Genomic DNA, 20837 nt, shown 5'->3' on the forward strand with positions numbered 1-20837 from the left:
CTGTAAACTCTTCAGCAACAGGTAAAAGAACAGAAGAAAAGGAGGACAACGTGGCTGTACGAGGTTACTGGTTAGGAGAAGTAATTCCTTTTGATTATTACCTGAAAGGTCTCATTTAACCCCTCTTATTACTACCAAAGAGTGCCAATAGAAGTAGTGGTCCCAAGTCCCCTTGCACAGCAAACTCTGCTGATGCTCAAGAAAGTTAACGACACAGAAGCACTAACAAGAGCAAGACAATGCTCTGTTTAGTTGACAGGTTTAGGTTGTGGTGGTGTTGGCATTTTTAAACAAATTACTTACAGCCAAGTAGGTCTCTGAATCCCAAGTCACCCGTGTGCAGCAACACAGCTTAGTTACCTGAGAGTTATTGTAGATACATATGCTGGTAAGCCACTTTTGAATTATTTGAGACAACCAAATTAGAAAATGGGCTCAGTGACATAGGCGTCAGCCCCCTGCATTCAGTCAGGTCATCCTACATTCAGAAGCAGCTCTGCTACAAAAGGGCTGCAGTCTCTGTTGAGATTTGTAAGCCAGACAAGGCTTGCAGGCACCATTGTGTTCCTCACTGCATAGCTTAAGTCACTAGGGGCAAAAGCTCCCTAGGTGCATCTTCAGGTAACACAAAGATGTACCAGATGGAACTTGTTAGTCTAATCAACAGCCATAAAATGGTGGCTGCCCTCCTTTTTGGGTCAAGTGGAAAGCTGGGAGAAAGGTAAGAGCAGATTTTTGAGGACAGACTACTTAGGCTGTGGTATTTCAGTGTTCGCAGTGTTTTTTCTTTTGCGTGTTTGTTCTTGGTGTGATAAAGAACATGTTTAAGTAATTAAAAGCTTGTAGAAATATTTTTAATTAAAAACTTTTTAAATACTTTGTAAGGAATTAAAAATTAATACTCATTTGGTTTTTGTATGAAACTGTCTTGAAATAGGCCTGTGGTCTATAGACTCTTCTAGTGGAAGACAGAGTTTGCGTAGGACCCTGAAAACTTATGCTGCTGGAATGGCTTGATGTGCTTTTTGTCATATATTAACATACTTTATCTATAATCTTATTTTGGAGGGAATTTTTTAGTAGTGGAGAACAAGCTGTTTTACAATTAATTGCTCTTAGTAGCCAGTGACATGCTCTTGAATCTTCAACATGCCTAAACTGTGATGTCACCTGAATGTTGCAAAGAATTACTCAGTGTTGAATGTCATGTTTTTAGCTCTTCCTGCTCCACCTATTTTTCCAACATCTAATAAATTTGCTAATTGTAGGGTACTTGATTTAATGACTTAAAAGTTGTATAATACAAACACTTCAATGTGGCACAACTGATTTATTTATTTATTAACTAAAAAAAAATTATATTTTTATGAGTACAAGGGAAAAGGATGTACAACTCCTTCACAGGAAAATCAACCAAATGATTTTTTTTAAATAGATATGTATATACAAATAGGTTTCCTGCCTTCATGTACAGTTCAAACAAACAGGTGTTAACACGCAGGTTACTTGAAGTTGCAACTTCCTTGATGATTTTAGTTCACCAAATTGCAACGGTTAAGTCATCTGCTCTGCAAACACTACGGACGATTACTTCTAGCTAAGTATTGCCACTTCTATCATCTTTGCAAAAATAACAAATACTCTAAGTGTAAAGAGAACTTAACAATGAAGGATGAGTAGTTTGAGCCAGAAGGAGTGCTAATATGAAAGCTTTCATAGCACTTAGAGCGTGCAGTTGCTGCGCTGACCTTGAAACACAGGAATGAGAGAATTAATTTATGTAATATTAGATATGTCAATCAATGTGAAAAGCTGCAAGTCTGCATAATATTTTTTATTCTCAAGCTCTCTTCCCTAAAGCCACACATTGTGTGACTCATGAAAGAACTTAATTATAAAGAAAGCAAGATAAAGTAGAAGAGAGAAAAAAAGAAACACAACAAAGTACGAGAAGAGACGCTAAAAACATTATTTTCAAGTGTATTAATAATTCAAAAATGTTTACTCTTTGTCTGTGAAAAGTCAATCAATAGAAGTGTTGGGCTGTGCCCAAGGTTTAAAATCTTTATCTGACTAGAGGACTGGGAGGTAAAGTGGGTGCTTACAAGCCTGTGTGTTCCCCATTGCAGCATTGCTGTGTTACTGGTTTGGAAATCCACAGTTTTCTTTGCCTTAAATAAATAAATACATAAATAAGTGGGGCAGGGTGTGATTCATCTTCTAGATATGTTGCTGTAATGCTGTATTAACCAATTCCACAGACATGCACAAAAGCAGAAAGGGCAACAAGAAAACACAATCTGTTTTAAAGTCCTAGCAGGCTATGCACAGCTGTGGGTAAAAATATTTTTTACATTATTAAAAATCCTCTATAATTCTGAAATGTCGGGTTTGGAGCTCAATTCACTGAAATATCCTAAAAGTCCCCTATAAAATTGGTGAGTTCTGTCAGTAAAAAGCTGGTTTTACAGAGATATTAGTCATAGAAGAGCAAGCAAATCTAAGTTGCTATAAGCACCTTTTACAGAATAAAACAGGAATAATTATGTTCACAGAAAGCAAAGCTTCCTAAAATAAGTGCAGCAACAAACGAAAGCCAAAAATGTTTTAGAAAACAAAACTGAATTTATCCTTGTTGCAGGATAAAGGATAACTACATGCAGTTGTACACTGAAGACCCAAATCTTTATACTGTAACTGTAAATACTTTTTTTGCAACTGAAGTCATCTTTCCTGAACTTCATACTTCCTATAAGATACCTATCTGTTTCTTCTGACAATAAAATCTGCATAGAGGAAAAAAAAATACTGAGAAAAAGCAAGTGCTCATACAATATGTGCTGACTAAAATTTTGATTAATGCTGCTTTTTCTGGATAGCAAATTTGCATGCAGTGAAATTCAAATCTGCATGGAGATGAAAAATTTTAAAGCCAGTTGCAGATAAAAAAAGAGAGTGTGCCACCTGCTGGGCTTGGAGCTGTGTTAAAGCTGTTTTTTCAGTCATTTATATGAAGTGCAATATATTGTTCAGTATTTTTAGGAACAGAACTCTGAAGAAATACTTTTCTTCCTAAGAGCTTCTAAATCTTATGAAAAGATTTACATCCTCCTTGGTAAGTTTCAGACATATCATACTTCATTGAATATTAAATCCTTCCCTGCTTTTCATAGAGGTGTTATAAAGCCTTTATTTTCCCACGGTTTGAAGATAAAGGGGAAAAAAGTTACAAATTGGGGTAAAACTGAGGAATCATTCACTATTAAAAAATTCATTATTTAAGTGTGGGGGGTTTTGTTTAAAGTAAATCAATGACAGGCCTCCTCTGTAAAATAATCATGCATAAAATGATTTTTAAGGCTTTGCTAACTCACCCTGAAAGGGATCACTTGTATTAAATTCAGTTTGGCAAATTAGTTATTGTTGATTTGCTCTAATCTATGATTAATGTTGCTAATATTGCTATGAAAAATAAAGAAAACTTGCTAAAAAGTGCTAGTCAAGGAGTAGTTTTATTTGGTGTCAGTATGATTTAGTTTAGAAATGTGGAAGCTGATTTTGAGAACAGAACAGCTGTTCTCGTAATGAAAATAAACTCCTCATGAAAACCCAACTACTGAGTTTTTAAAATATCTATATATTTTAATATGAAAAGCAGACCAAACCTTACAATCCAATGACTTAATGGGTAATAACACCCATGTGCATTTTTTGATTTGGAGGGAAAAAAAACCCCACAAAACCAAAAAAACAGATACTTCAGAAGTCAAGGGTCAGTTATTCTAATCCATGGTACTTTAATTCATGTATCCTTTTCACCAGGAATTGAGATGGTGTGGTGTATGTGTATGTCAGTGAAATATTCATAACACAAATAAATGAAACTTATGGAATAGCAGGATTTCTTCTCAAGTTAAGTATCACTTGAAACGACATATTTTATTTAAAAAAGCTTATGGGATCTCTCTAAACCATTTTAAAATAGCAAAAGTGGGAACAGGACTGCTTCTGTTATTATATAGATAAGCACTGGGTTTTGTCACTTAGGTCAAAGTTGAAACCAGGTTTTTGTTCTGGTTGGGTTCTGGTATTTGTGACTCAAAGGCAGGTAGGAAGAAAGGGTAGTTACACAGAATGGGAACATCTGTAGCTATGTTAGCAGTGTGGCTGCATAGTATATAAAAAACAAAGGGGGTGGGGGCTGTCTTTTTAAATTTTACCTCTCTCCGGAATGGAATTTTTCTGCTGCTTGATAAAGCCTGATGTATATGCAAATATCCTTTCAAAGTTAATTAAAACAGGGAACATCAACATATGCTTATTCAATAACCATGACCTCAAATAACTGCTATTCCCTCCCAATTCCTGTGTCACCAAGAGGATTGGCAGGATTTCTACACTGCTTTTTTCCTCTGTTTATTAAAGCCTACGTAGGCGTTGTATTTTTCCTGTATTTGACGCTGCTTCATTGCCTAAAATTAAATTCTTAAATAACTTATAAGGAAGAGTGCCTTTATCCTATAGAATCTGGTAAATATTAGGAAGGCTTTTGTTTTTTAATCACAAATATTTTCTTTTGGTTCTACTATTGTATTCTCATCTTTGATGCGCTTTTCAAACAGTAGGGGAGGATGATAAGGACAAACAACTTGATACAAACAAAGCCAAACACCATCTTAATAGGCGTAGAAAAAAATAAACAGTGGAAAAGGAGGGAAAAAAGTAACTATACCTGCTTAAGAAATCTGTCAGATGCATGGCTGTGCTTAGCTAACACGTTTGGCAGAGCAGGGTTTGCATATTCAAACTGAGGATTGTATGTGAAATCTGAGTTGAAGAATTTCATCTTCTCTTTCTCCACGTTGGAAGGCTTGATTGCAGTCAGTAAACAGAGTTTTCGGCTGGAGCCATCACCTTCTTTTCCATGGCTTTTTGAGGACTGTGACTGTTTTGGCTTTGTTAGATTAAAATGCCTCATAGTTCTACTTCTGGGTCGAGATGGCAGTCCTATGCTGCTCCCTGCAACTGAAATACTGTTTGTAAACTTCATGCTGGGAGACACTGGGCTAGTGACAATGATGGAGGGCTGTCTGTTTGTGTGGTACCACCCGCCGCTGAGCAAGGGTAGTGGGACTTTGATTCGGCGGTGCTCATTGCCTCGCAAGGTGGTAGAAGACTTTGTAGTTTTTCTGTGTTTCTTGTGGTGAGCAGATGACTGCTTTTGAGCGTGGTGTTTTTTCTCCTCTTTGCTCTGCAGAAGGACATTGTAGCTACTGGTTCCTGTCGTGAAAATGTCCTTAAGGATCCCAGATGGTGGGTGCTGGAGGCTGTTTTCATTATTAATGTTCAGCTTATGTTCTTCTGGACTCAGGACTGATTTCTTGGAAAGCTCTGTCTTACGCCAGTGAAGTTTTTCTGCATTGAGGATGGGGTGGGGTGGGGTGTGGGTGGGAAAAGAAAAAAGGAAAAGCTGAGGACAAATGTGATTGTTTCATACAGCAATACTAATCTTAAGGACTCAAAACTGCAACATCAATGAAACACAGAACTTGTTTTAACTGCAGTCACATCAAGTTAATCTTGACTTCTAGACATATGGGAGAATTGTGTGTATATATCACTTTTGAACAACTAGACTGGGACTTGCAAGATCCAGCTAAGCAAGTATTTTATGGTTGCATCTCCATGCATGAGTGCACCGTTTGCAGCTAAGAACTAGCCTGTTTAAAACAAGACCCTGTGGAGGACTTTATGAATGTGTACTGTCGTATCAACAAATCTGATTGACCTGTATCATGCAAGGAAGGCTTTCTGTATGGGTAAAGAATAACCTAAAAAAAAGGAAACTGTATAGGAGTATGTGAGCAGTATTTACAGTGCAGTCCCACAGGGATCTGTGCTGTGATATAAGCAGTCTGGTATGGTCTCATCTGCAAAATCTGATTCACAGAATTTACTCTCAGAAAAGAAGAGAACATCAGAATGGGCCTGCCACTGTGAACAATTTACACCACCATATGAATAGTAGTATAAGAAGACTTCAGTTTCACATATTCCTTCTTAATACAGACAGTAAGCTATATATAAAGAGGAGAAACCAGATAGTTACAAACACACCTCTGAGTATCCTTAAGACAACGCTGTCATTTCATCTAGTCAAAGTTGCTAGCTTTAAGAAAACACTTGAGAAGAAAATGAATGCAAGAAGCAAATAATGTTCCTTTAATGAATGAATCCTCCTTTCTTGCTCTTAACACCTAAGCATAGCTTTCAGGGGAGGTCCCTGGTGCAGAGCAGCTGCAAGGAAAAGTGATTGAGGACTGAAACTGTAATTTGAGCTGGCTTGTTGGAGAGAAGTGACCTCTCTTCACTGGTTCTAACCATCCCCTTCTCTTGCCAACCAGTTCATCCTAGAACATTAGGTGAGCAGAAAGTAAGCACACAAATAAATGCTGTCACAGAGAAATGCTTCCTACTTCTGCACCTAAAATGAAAGGATTCACAGAACAGGAGATCGGCCGGAGCTTGATTAAAGCCTGCAAAAGGGATTTGAGCTTCAGCCCACAGTAATACATAGCTGAGCTGTAATTACTTTACATACAGTAATTATATTCTGAATGGGACATTAGCAAGAGATCATTAAATGCCTCCAAGGGGAAAAAATTTGATGTAGTTTAATTTCAGCTTTGTTTTCACAATAAAATTAGGTTTTGCTCCCAACATAAGCACCATGACAACTTATTTCATGCTGTTGGACCTCTGTGAGTTCCATGTCAATCTGTGCTCCTCAGTTCTCCTGAAGATGCTTCCTAAAAAACAAAAAGACTGAGGTCCTATTTGCATGAACATACAATGGAAAATATGCAGCCTGGGTGTTTCCTCTACTGGGAAGAGAAAGACAAAAGCATTAGATTTATTTTGTTCTACTAAAGCATGTGTAACTTATGCAAGCTCAGTTTTGTTTCACAGTAAATTTGCAAATTCCCTTTCTGCTCTTGGTGCAGGAACACGCTCCTTGGCATTCCTGTTCAAATTCTGTCAGATCATTCTTATCGCATACGTGACAACCTGCCTACGTGGCTTCTCTTGCTTGTTGTGATGAGAAACTGTAGTTCCCACCACAAGGAAAACAACATCAGAACAACTACCATAAAATGTGTTGCATTTTTTTGGACAACAGAATAGGATGACCACTCTCACATATTTCTTGGCAAATATTTGAGATTGACTTCAGACCTGTACCGTTACTTTTTACAAGGATAAATGAAAAGCAAGGTTTCCAGAATGTCTGAACCCATTTCTGAGCATGTGAATTTGCTTATGTAGACAAAATTGAAGTTGAAAATTACACAGCTACTTGTTAAAATACAGACAAGATAATAATGTAATGCTAGTGGCAGTAATGCTTCATCTTCTCTACTGATCAATTATCAAAAGCCACAAAGAGCAGAGATGCCATAAATTGCTACTACACAGAGAATAATTTGAATTAATACCACACATGTATGTAAGAAGCGATAAATAGAAAAGAAAAAAAACCCACCAGAAACAGAATTTAAATAACTCAAAATTACCTTAATCCCCTCCAAGATTTTGTGTTAATCCAATACCAAAAACTTATGAGAGTAAGCTTTCAGAGCTAAGTAGTACAGTTAGCCAGTAATAAGTGTATTTATATCTAGTTAATTTCTGAAAATCACGAGTCAATTCTACTGCAAGTGTCACAAATGATGGTTGAGTGCTGAATATACACTGGCAGGTTTCACATACACATGGCTGATATCAAAAATAGTTGTCCCCAATTCTGTAGTTACTTTGTATGTGCCATCTCATAGAAAAGTGATTTTTCAGCTGCCAAACAAAGTCTGGCTGTCCTTAGTTTTCTTCTGATTAAAGAATAATACTGTTTGATGCATATTTGTGTTGGAAACCTAGAATAAACAGATAATCCAGCAGATTTAGAAGATTATATTAGATAACACTTCAGTTTTCACAGAAGTCATTTAACTGCTGATCTAAATGTTTTGATTGGCCCTGTGACCACCACTATTTTACAAAATAAATTAGAAAATAATATTTGAGACATCAAAATCATGTTGCAAAACGCCAAATTTTAAAGTTCTTTCTCTAGTACATTTGTTTAATCTGTAATAGTTATAATTTTAAACTCACAGCTGTAAGTTAGACAGCATCAATCAAATTAAAATATGTCTTCTAGGTAACTTGACTTACTAAACTGTATGTAAGAGTTTCCAAGAATTAGCAGTGTCTGGCGATTGAAACAGAGGTCTAGTATCCTCACTATAAAACCAATTCATTGCACAGCCTGTGTTCTGAAAACACACTTCAGTGTACTGAGATACCATACTGCTATAAAGCAGCCAGTCAGAGAATGGATTATCAACTCACATTAATTACACAGATTGCTAGCAGTGATCTCCATCGTTTAAACTCTGGGTACCATAGAACAGACATCAATAGATTACTTCTTAAAGGTATAGAAAAGGCAAACTGAAAATCACCATGCTATGGCATAACTCTATCCTGCGTATCACGCTACATATCATACAGATTTTATCTTTTGTGTCTCATCCACATGTGCTCTGAGAAGTACAAATTTGAACTTCCTGACTTTACATTTTTCAGTTTTTGCAGCAGCAAACTTTCAAAGAACATATGCCCAAGCCTCCAGTTACCTTTGAGAGCCTAACACATGTAATTTATGTACAAAGATCCCCTGCGTTACTCTCGCTTTCAAACACTCAGTCACAAAGCCCCAAGCCTTTCAACAATTTAAAAAATCCACAACAAAACTAGCACAGCCTCCCCCCAAAAGATTTCCCATCATTATTTATATTTTGTTATTCTCAGCAACAACACTGTAATAAAAAAGCATAGGTCCTAGAGACATGGGTGAATTTCTAAATGAAACAATCTGACAGGTTTGGAGCGGAAGGTGATGTAGAAAGAAGCAAGAAGGAGGGGGCAAAAGAGCTGCCTGTCCCCATTTTGACATCATTAGGGTACCAAAGGGCAGAAACCCCTCCTGTTCAATGGAAACTTGGTCTGTCCTGGGCCAGAGTAGAGCTCTGCCGCTCTTTGGAGCTGCTGTGTTTGGTTTCTGCTGCCCTGTAAGGTGGGTTAGCAGGGCAGCCCGCCAGAGGCAACCCCACCATGTGTCTACAGGCTCTCCCCACAGGAGCAGGCTGTGCCCTAGCCAAAATCCCATTGCTTTCAAGATACCTGCTAGAATTGGCAGGACTGGCCTCACTTCGTTGTGCAGATACAAATGTACTACATGTCACAGCACAATACAAAATGCCACAGGCTTGGTTTTGCCAACAGGGGAGTTTTACCCCAGTGTAACTTCATTTATATGCGTGTAGCTATTCCACTATCACAGCAGTACTGGAGAAGGGATGTACCCCAAGACTGCTAACAGAGGATACGTGGGAACCACAAATCTAATTATAAATCTGCACTAATGAAATGCTTTCCATGTCTAAATTGCACCCCAGTCACTAGCTTTGAGTCTTGTAGCACCGCAGACACTGCCTAATCTTGTCAGAGATTATTAGTTAGGAAAAAGATGTTATATTCAGGAGCTAGGTTATATTATTGGTTTCCATCCTTTAGAAATTGACACATTGAGCTAATCTTTTATATGTTAATCATATGTGTGGTAAAATGTAAGAACTCTTCCAGACTTTGGAGACTGTTGTAGAAAAATCTTCCTTTAGGTTACTGGGTAGCTACTATCCAGGCAGCTTCTTAAACACCTGTTCCACAGGTGGAATGAGGTTAATGACAGATATTTGTGGGCACAGATCTCTCTCTGTCCAGCTAGCCTTGATCTAAAAAAGAGAGCTCCTGCGGTTTTCAAGCAGCTGTCACTCAGGTTATATATGCATAATGGACAAATCCTTTCCAAACCACAGGTATGATTCTTAAGGTGCTTAGCAAAGATGTTCTTGGGAGTAGTTCCTCCTACTCTATAATGGTCTGAGCCACTGCTTTTAGTGACCATTTAATTCACCATTACCATCTTAGAATATGCTTGATTTTCTTTTTATTCACAATCAGAAACCACTCCCAATAGCTTGACTTGAGTTTCTGAATTTAGAGAAATGCAAATAATGGCTGTGATCTGTCTACAAGTAAGAAAACAGTGAAGTTTGAAACTAAGAAATGAGAAGAAAGCATACAGATGTGACAAGTAAGATTCCTCCTTTGACACATTTTGCAAATTACAAAAAAATGTGTACATTACAAAAAAATATTCATCTTTGATATTCAGGTAATATGAACAGATTAACAACTACCTGTCATTATGAGCTCTAGACTGTATGGTTTGTGTGCACAGAGGGGTGTGTAAATAATATTCTGCATAAAACAGGCAACAGAGCATGTTGTATATGAACCTGTGACATTCCACTGTCTCAGCTACTTCAGGCTGATGTCTGTGGTGTAACAGAATCTGATCAGAATCCTGTAGTCTATTTCCTCACCACTATAAACACCCTTAAAGTTTGCAAACACTCAAGCTTTGAACAGGAAGCATCAGGCAACCTGAATTACACAGCACTGGAAGTACCATCTATAATGACTGAAAATGGTTTTGCTGTAGAATTAGCCAGTGATCTGTAAAAAGACTAACGCTGAGCTATTTTCTATTTTCTCTGCATGTTGATTATTAACTAGAGCCTGTATGATGTTGGGAACTTTGACATTTAATCTAAGGCGCTTTTTTTTTTCCAAAAAAAATTACCCACCTATTTACTTTCCTCCTGTAACAATATTATTTGTCATTCAGCTTTAATTCTAAGCTCCAAAACCAAGCGCAAGTTTCAACTATGAGCCAGTTTCTGTGTCTGATTCATTAACTGCCAATGTCTGTAAATAACTCTGAAAGATCCAGCACTTATAGGACTCATTGGCATGATTTTGGACTTTACAGTTTGGTTTTTTCTTTGTTAAAATTACAAGATATGTAAGATGCACCGTTTCTACTCAAAAAACACAAAAAGTATGGACTGACTGGCAAGCAGTTTCTTGCATGTTTCCACACTGTGATACGGTCTTATGTAACTGACTCCAAATTCAGGTTCTTCAAATTAAATTATGTGAGTGCAGTAATAATCAGCAAAAGTGAAGACCTGGACCTAATGAAATCAAGTAACAAACTGCCACTGACTTAATAGACTCAGGACATCATCACAAAACACTGATTTACAGATAGACCTGCCCAGGATGAAACTCCCATCCAAGCAGATCTCTAGCTTGTTCTACTGCAGCACAGGTGTGTTCAGGAATATTTGATGGAGAAGCATGGACCCAAAATAACGACCTTTCCTTTTAAGAAATCTCCATCCTTTATTATTACAGTTGCTGTTGTACATGTCTAGGGATGCTCCAATTCCATGAACTTTATTTCTTGTCCCATTACCAGAAATAAGACCCTACTCATATCTGTGGGCAGATGGAGTGGCATATAAATTACGCAGAGAAAGAGCACTTGTAAGAAATCTTAATAATGATTGTAACAGTATTGTGTGAGGGGACGCTAAGCCATCTCTCCACCAGATCTCTTCTACATAGATTTCCCTGTAGTAACAGTGGCTTGAAGCAGCTGAAATAATGACACATGAAAAGACGTCAAATTTAAACAAGGTAAACATCGGCGTGAAAAAACTGTTTTGCAGCAGCTGTATTGTAGGTTTTCCTACATACCACATACAGGCAGCACTGGGGAGGGCAGTTCTGTGTGGTAACCAACACTTTTCCATATTACCCTTATACAGCCGTAATACAGGTCTTTATACACATGCATGACAAAGGCTTGTTAACTTCCCAGAAAACACGGCCAAGAGGCGAGCCAAAGAGCCAGAGACACCAGATATAATTAGGAAGAGTTTTATTAGCGTTCTCAGCCGCATCTTCGGCCCCTCGCCCCACCGACGGCGGGCGGGTGTCGCCCCCTCGCCGGGCAGGGGCCGGGCCCGGCCACCGGCGGAGCTGCGGTCGCCTCCCTGCCGGGCAGGTAGGGACGAGGCGCCGTCCCTCGTCCCCGCGGCGCCGTACGCTCACGGGAGCCCCGTGGCGCCGCCCCGGGCGTCGCTTTCCCCGCGGGGGAGCCGGTGCCAGCGGGCCGCTGCCTCAGCGGGCCGGGGGCGCCTGAGGGGCCGCGCGAAAGCGGCCCCACCTTGCCCCCTCCCGCCGCCCCAAGCCCCTCGCCAAGCCGGCGACGCCCCAGCCGCCCCCGAGGCGCAGCCGGTGCCCGGTCCCGCCTCAGGCCGCGTCCCCGGGGGCGGTACTCACCGGTGACACGGATGGACTCCAGCATCGTGCTCCGCCAGGCAGTCGCCGCCGCTCTTGCCCCGCCGGCTTCCCCCTGCGCGGCGGGCCCGGCCGGGGCGGGCCGCAGGCTCCCGCCTCCTGGGCGGGGAGCCCCGGGAGGAGGCGGGGAGAAGGGCAGCGAGCGGCGCCGGAGGCGGCGAGGGCCGTGCCCGGGCCCCGACGCCTCACGGCAGCCCGCCTGGCCCCGCCGCGGCGGAGGCTGAGGGAGCCCCGGCCCGGCGCCCGCCCGGGCCCCGCAGACCACAAGTCCCGGCGGGCAGCGGGCCGCCCGGCGCTGGCGTGGCCGGGGCGGGGGCCGCGCTGCATCCCGGGGGCTGTAGTGCAGGGGCGGGCGGCGGGGCGGGCGCCCAGCTGCCCCCGCAGGCACCGCCGGGAGCACCGCGGCGGCGCGGCCGGGCCCGGCCTCAGGCGCCGGCGGGGTGGCAGGAGCCTGGGGGGTGTCGCTTGCGCTGAATCCATGGGTCACTGCCAGCTGTCACCTTTGGCGTGACTGGTAACAGCGGGGTGATCGATGCTCATCTGCTGGGCCTGAGGCAGGCGGAGGAAGGGCTGCAGGGGCCAGGGGTGCTCAGCAGGGGCCGGGGGCCGCAGGGGCCAGGGGTGCTCAGCAGGGACTGTTTCTCCCCGGGAGGGCACAAGGAGCTGTTGTCTCATGCTAAAGAGAACGGAGGAACTGGATCAGAGGCAACAGTTGGGGGCAGTAACTCATTTTAGTAATCAACAAGGTTACCGTACGCTGCTAATCAACAGAATTTAAAGCAGAAGATAGACTTTATATTGCACCTTCTGTTCTTGTTGTGCAACCTCTTGCTTTGCTTGTGAAACCTTCCGCTCCTTGAAATCTAACCTGCATCTTTTAGAATGCCTGTTGAACAGCAAATAGAAACAAGTTATTCTACCTTAGCAATTACAGTTGTGTAATCATTTAACGTAGGTATGGTGTAGGAAGATTTTGTACTCTTCATGCAGACTTAAGGGCATCACTGAAGCCAGATTGCACAAGAACAGATTTGAGTGTGTTAATGCCTTGATTCTTCTAAATGGTAAATACTTAATGGAGAAAGCAATTGAATTGCAAGTGACTCAACAGTGCAATAGTGCTCAACGTACATTATGTGAATGTAGTGATATGCCAGGGAGAGGAGAGCTGGGAAGTTGTGCGCTGCTTTGGTTGAATAGCTTAAATGTCTGCCACCTTCCCTCCTATCAATAAATTCATACCTGCGATGCACTGTACACAGACTCCCTCCATAACATTGTCCTGTAAGGTATAAGACCTAGCTGTACCATGACTTTGCAGGGATGGAAATTCCACCAGATCACAGATTGTCGGTACTTCTGAGAACCTCTTTCTGAGTCCTACCTGGAAAAGTTTACTGAACTTCATGAATCCTTGTAGACACCTGTACGTATGCAATCATGCGACTAGGCGGATGTAGATGAGATAGTTCTGTCTGCTTTCATGTCACTCTTCACAGGCAATATTTTTTTTAAAAAAAAAAAGCTTAAAGAACATATTTTCATTTTATTTACTACTGCCTCACACAGAGTCAAAGACAGGCATTCTTAAAGACTAGCTATGAAAAGACTGAAGTGTCATTTTTCTCAGTTTGCTAATGAAGAGCTAGTGCTGAAACACACTTCTACCTAGCTGACAGATTTGATATCTCTTTTAACTTGAATTCTTTGAGGAACAGAGAAGATACGTGCTCTGCCAACATTGTCTAAGTTTAACCAAAAATATCCTTTAAAGGACTTTGCAAACGGTGTAGTTTCTGGAACCCTCAGGCTTGTCTCCAAATCTCAAATTGCAGGAACTGAATAAACACTTCTAAATTTAGAGAGACAAAGCTATCACTAATGGGTTACTGTTTGCTTGTGATACATGGCAATTACAAAAAAACCTCAAAACCAGAACAGCAAATCAGTTCAAATGCTGCAAATAATCAGCACAGCAGATGAAGGAACAATAGAGGGCTGCTGCAATGTAAAGTCAATGTACCATTTTACCATAACTCCCCAGTGGTTTTGCTGTCTAGACCATAAATTCTCCTGTAACAAGGTGGTACTTTAAATATGCTTGGAAGCCAGAGGAATTAAATGGGTAACTCCAGCTTTTGATGTGTATTCTACACATCTATCCCCTCTCCTTGCTCACTCCAGTGGATGCCTTCTCTCCATGTTTCTAATCTGCCTGCTTCTTCCTGGTGTCTGTAAGTCCTTTTTCGCCAAGCGCTTGGGCATTTGGTCGCCATTGAAACTGCTGCCTCTGCTTTTTGTTTTCTTTTCCTAATAGTCTTTTTCCTTTGGAGGATGGCTTGAAGGTTTTGTTAGATCATGCTAGTGCCTGGCTCTAGCAAGAGGATGCCAAAGGCAGTAGCAGAAGGCGCAGAGGAGGGATGCTAAAAGGCCACCTGCCCTTGTTTTCTGCTTTGGCTCTGAGCAAGATTTGTCACATTTGTTGATTAAAAGCATAACATGGAAAGCTCAGTGAAGAAAGACATTACTAAGTATCTCAATATGACAAGAATGCTGTATATATGTTTAATGTACCTCTAGCAGTTCTGACCTTAAAAGCATTTTAGCTTGCAAGTCTGTCCAGACAGACAGTGGGAAAAAGTCAAGCTACTCTGTCATGAAAAAAATCCTGGAAGCTATTGGTGCAACTGGCACGGATCCTATTGTAGCAAGGTGAGAGGACATGGGGACAAATGGTAAGGTTTAGATGAGCCACATGGTGGAATGCAGCTTAAATAATACAGTTCCACAATGCAAATAGGTCTGTATCTTGGTATCACGTATCCATTGTTAGGAGACAGAATTAAAGCTGACATGCATCTTGTCTTTCAGCTTCAACATAACATTACTTCCAGAGACAATTTCAGATTTACCTGGTCATGTCTTCAGAGATGATTTCATATTCACCTCGTTAAAAATACTGCAATCTCTTGCATGCAGAAGAATATAGGAATATTAGCATTAATAAGGTCTTCCACATGTACAGTCTGGAAGAGCAGTGATACATTTTATTCATCTCTACATCTGTCGCAAGCTAACACTGCAAAATTCACACACACACACACATATAAATATATATGTGTATATCTGCATTTGGATTTTAAATATGCATATACATATATATACACACACTTTTTTTAACATTGGTTTTATTTGGTTCCTCCCCCATATTCACACAAACATCTTTCTTCCGCTTCTCTGTGCTGACAAGAAAGAATCCTTGAGGAACTGGGAAAGCTGAGAATGAGAGTCCTTAACTAACTCTGCATAATTTGGCACGGCCTCAGGGCTATCACAGGGCAAGGTTAGCCTCCTGTCCCCGACTTAATGACTCATAGCTAGCTGAGTATCTTCTGACCATACAGTTTCATTGACTATGTGACTCCAACTGACCGTCCTTCCAGACCTATTTTTTCTAGGGGCTCCTTCAGAAATGTCTGACATTGCTGTCTGATTCCAGCTGGGCCCCATGTTTCTAGTACACAGAAAAGGCAGCACATGCTTGTGGGAGCTGCTTACTCATAGTCTTGCTCAATGGGACTGCTATTTTAAGATGCCTTGAAGAGCACAACTTGATACAGCTCCAGTATTCAAATTGATTTATCCACTGAATTTGTTCCTGCTTTATGTTAAGGAGGCTCAATACCATAAACCCTGACCAACACAGGGAAACAAAATGCAGGCAAAAGTTGCAGTACAGTTCAGAGAAGTCAAAGCAGTATAAGATCCTCATGATGTGAACCTACAAACGTATCTGACATCCATTATCACATGGGGAAAAAAATCAGAGAGGTCTATTGTACACTTACAAATGCCCTTATACCTACCAAGATAAAAGAGGCTGCATTTCTATGGCAAAGAACTGCTTTATATAAATACATTAGTCTCAGTAAAGCATACACCTGCTCACAGTATGAACTGATGGACTGATACACCCCTCTTGACCTGTCTAACAGTCTGCACAGTTCTGCAGCAGTGTCTTGTCGCTACAGGGGTCCCTCTGGGAATGGCAGGGTGTTGCTTTCGGCAGTGGCAGGCAGGACTGGCAGGCAGCCATCCTGCAGGAACTGCAAACACCTGCAGATGAGTCACAGGTACCCTGCTGTGGCAACACAAATAGCAGGTAAGGCTAACAACAGTCTGCCCCCAAATAATGAGATATTTTTAAATGTTCGTATTTTGCCTTTGGACCTTTTGAAGTCTGCCTCCTTTCGAACTGTTTTGCGGTGCTAGGGTAATTCCAATTGAAAGCAAATGTTGTCATAGCAATGCATCACCCTTTTTGGCTGGTCAGGCAGGGGCTTCACTTGTTTCTTAACCAACCTGAGAAAACTACAATGTTCCTCTTCCTTTTGCCATTCATTTCCTTATCCCTTCCTCTTCCACACCGCCTACCTGATCCCCTATTTTTTGTTGGTCCAGGCTGTACAGCAGACTTAGAAAATGAAAAGGGGATATCTAAAAAACACAAACCACTGCCTTAGCAGCTTTTTACAAGCTGCAACTTGTGCAGTAATAGGTCTGACTGCATGGTGCTTTGGAGAAGGAGCCCTCACCTGCATGCGTGGGCTAGCGCTCTCCTAGAGCTGGTGTGCCAGGGCTGGGAGCAGGGGACCCTTCGCAGTTGACCTCAGTAGGCAAAAGTCCCAGCAGCTGGGGAAAAAGCAGTAACCTGCTTCTTCATCAGAGCATTTAATTTCATGGACATCTAGATCCTCTCACTTAGGACAGGATCTGTAGAGCAGAAGGGGCTTTGCCTGGCCTGGAGACGGTGGTCTTCTATCAAGTCCTGTTTTCAAGGAAAAGCACTGGACCTAATGGGAGGCAGAACCCCAGGTGTAAGCCTCCTCTCTTTTCCAAGTATGTGCCTGGCACTGCTACCTAGCTTTACCTTGCAGGTTCCTGCATAGTTTGTGGGGTTAGATGGAACTATAAAACAGCTGGGACTACTTTATTTACTCCATAGTGAATAAACCCTATCAAATAGTACCAGTGACAAATTCAGCTGATGGAAGTAGTGTTCAAGCTTGGAAGAAGCATAAGCCAAGACAAAGTTCTTTTCAGACTTTATTCTCCTCCATCTCATGCATGGTTTTAGATATTCCCTGGGTATCCGGGTACCAGTTTATCATAGAGTCCCAGAGTTGGAGCTCCAGAGCCTCTGAGTGGGAGGCAGTGCACAGCACACCTGGTCTTTCCTCCCTACAGATCCACTGAGTTCAGAAGACATTTTGGGATGAGACATAGAAGACAAGCTGCCCATACCAAGCCACTTGCAAACCGTTGTCAGGGAGCAGCAGCTCTCTTCACGGCTCAAGACCTCCACCATCTCATTGTACACTTTGATTCCAGGCAGCCAAAGCCCCTGGAGATGTGGAGAGACATGTTCGGGGCTCTGACAATCCTCACCACCACTGGAATGACAAGGGAAAAATTATTTACAATAACCTCTTGGCCATTTCTATTCCCTTTGCCTTCTTTCATGCTTTATTGCAAGGTGAGGCAACCCTCCATTGTATTCCACCCAGACATTCAGTGACACTGTACTTGTACTATAGACTGCTACTTTATGTTCTACTGCATCAGATGTTTCTGTCCCTCTCATTAACAGTGAGTCATGATCTTATTTTCCTATTCCTTTAGTTAATCGATTTTCCATGTCATAACAGTTTTTAAGCAAAAGCAGACTGAAAGATTAGGGATATTTACTTGTGTCTCAGTGTAGTTATATATGTAGTTTCTACTGAAGCTGAGATGACTGTATTACCAGTGTCCCTCATGGGTATGTGTGTGGAAAAGATCATCACCGTTACATTTTAATTGCATTTGTTCAAATGTCAGTAGAAATTCTCTCTCTAAACCCAGCTGCTTCTTATTTCAGATGTGCTTTTTTTTTTTTTTTTTTTTTCCCCACAAATACTGAAAGATTTCCAAAGGAAAACACTAAGCAGTCTAAAATCCTATCTACGTAACACCCTCTGGTGTAGACATGCTCATACTGCAGAAAATATTTCATGTTACTGTATAGATTTCTTTCAGAGGAATGAAAAGTAATGTGGAAAAAAAATAATATCCTGAACTCATGTAAAAACCATTTCATATTCTTAGGTCTTTCCTTGTTTAGTAAAGCTATTAGGCTATGCTTAACGTGGAGCACCTACTTCAGTTTTAAAAACTTTAACGTAAATTTGTAGGTAACATTCTTGGCCTTCCTTTGCATCATTTATGACTTATTTTGTGTGTCCTATAGTTTTTATTTATTTAAAATATAAGGATAAGATGGCAAGAATGAGGTCAGAAAATTATCACCTGTTGAGCTTACAGCATACTGAGTCTTGAAAAAAAGAAACTAGTGCTGATCGAAAACATTTTTGATGAAGTGGTTTTTTTGACAAGAATCTCCTAATTTCTCCATCTTTCAGAAAATTAATTATTTTTATTACAAATAATGTTTATTTATTGATTAAATAAATAAAATTAATATTTTTTTTCAAGAATATAAAATGTGATAGAATTTCGCTGGTGAAATTGCTGATGTGTGTGTTTGCATTATGCTGCAGAGTTGCAAGAAGTCTCAGGTACCATAAATTAACATCATGGTCTAAAATAACGTAATGGCACTTAAGTACTCTCAGGCCCTTTCTATGTCAGAATTTCTATGTCAGCAAATAGTACAGCTGTACGTATACATAAAGAAAGAAAAGCAGGTGTTTTATAACTGAGACACAAAAGAAGGAATTCCCTTTCTCTTGTGTAAATCAGTCAGGAGATCTAAATGAAAGGTCCTGAGAAACTTAGAAACTTTCCGTGATTTAGTGATACAAATGCAATATTATACTAGAGAAAACTGTGAACACAATAAATCTTTTCAGAGTGCATGACAGGCAAATGTTTCTTAACTCCCACAGCCTTGTAAAAAATGCAGAGCTCGACCATCCAGAGTTTTTTTCTGAAACTGAGTTCACTTGACAGCCATCTCTTATTGTCTATGAAATAAGAGTTTTCTCTCATTCCTTGTTTCACTATTTTTCCATTAGAATGTATTTTCTCTTCTCGCTTTTCCTCCTGATTGCTGTTATCCTCCCTTGTTATTTGCCATTCTCCACTCTTTTTTTTTATTCTTTCTCCCTGTAATGCTTTTGCTTTTCCCTCCAGCTTCAATTTATGTGATTTTCCCTCAATCACTCCTCATATAAGACAGCTCTAACAGCAGTTAATAGTAATCCATCCTTGTCATCACACAGTAATGTAGTGTAGAACAGAAATGATGGTGTGTTTTTCCAACCTTTAATATAAATGGTGTCTTCAGTGAGCCTGCATTTTCTTGAGAACCTCCCATATTTTTAAATGAGAAGTGAGGGAGCAAAAATAATTCATACTGTTTGAAATAAATTCTGTACATTCTGAAAATGTAGTATATTTCCCCCAGCAAATGTTAAAGGATTTCTCCCCCAGCTACACTTACCAAGGCAGAGTAATAAATGCAGCTTTTTAGTACGATAAAGCACAGTCCCAGCTGAAAGTTTAGACTATATTGGCTGTGGGGTCTCACATTCTTTTAGCCTGGTTGAGCTGGTTATCAATTCCCTACTCGGGCTACTAGAAGAGAGACCTGTGGTCTGAGCATTTTTAATTTAAATCCATGTCCCACATTGGGTTACTGACTCACGAAACCTGTCTTATTCCTGACATAAATATATTCTTTTACTGGATAATGTCAGCCTAAGTTGCATCTATGATTATCATAGGAGCTGACAAAAGCAGTATAATCACCTTTGGCTTGGCACAAAGAACAGACCCTAAATGCTGCTCATCAAAACCTGTCCGATTATGTAGTATTTGCAATAGAAAACATAGTTTAATCCAACTGCTGTGTTTTTCCATACTGTGGACCAGCCCTTCTATTCATTGTTTGGGGGCAAAACTGCCTTTTCCCAAACCAAATCTCTGGCATGCTAGGATACTCAAAAGGATCTGAGGGCATAATTTTCTCTTCAGTTCAGAATCACTGAGGAAAGGATGGATATTATATTTCTTACTGCTCTTCTGTAGTGCAGATTCCCTTATAACAAGGGTCCTGGTGTGGGGCTTGTGAAGAGGGGAATTTCTTACAGCCTGGCTCCATCTTAGACACCCAGACACAGAGAGTCAGACCTGCACCATGCATCCTCCAGGATCCACTGGAGGCAAAAAGGTGGTGGGCTCAGGGAAGGGATGCCAACGTTGGTGGCGCAGTCCTCAAGAAGCTCTGCAAGGGCTGTCTCCTTGCCTCTTCCCCATGGTTAAATCCTTTGCCTGAAGTCACTGGGAAAAATGAATTCTAATGGTACTACGGTCTAGAAATAATGATGTACAACACTGTGTACTAGACTATACATTTGCTTCTCCTCACTATGGCATCCTATGCAATCATACTAACTGTGAAATGAGTAACAGAATCATGGCAGTTCTCCAACTGATTA

The 20837-nt window shown here is 40.9% G+C and overlaps 1 protein-coding gene across 1 annotated transcript in view; it reads right to left on the reverse strand.

Annotated features, from left to right (window-relative positions):
* Positions 1-12614, reverse strand: part of MATCAP2 (microtubule associated tyrosine carboxypeptidase 2) — a 30453-nt gene extending 17839 nt beyond the window's left edge. Inside the window, exons 1-2 of the mRNA XM_055709280.1 lie at positions 12319-12614; positions 4733-5415 (exon numbers count right to left, since the gene is read on the reverse strand). Of these exons, the coding sequence (XP_055565255.1) occupies positions 4733-5415; positions 12319-12343 (708 nt within the window). The 5' untranslated portion in view covers positions 12344-12614. The remainder of the gene's footprint in view (positions 1-4732; positions 5416-12318) is intronic.
* Positions 12615-20837: the final 8223 nt, after the last annotated feature.

Source organism: Falco cherrug, chromosome 4 (assembly GCF_023634085.1).
Source record: "Falco cherrug isolate bFalChe1 chromosome 4, bFalChe1.pri, whole genome shotgun sequence".
Classification (NCBI taxonomy): Eukaryota; Metazoa; Chordata; class Aves; order Falconiformes; family Falconidae; genus Falco; species Falco cherrug.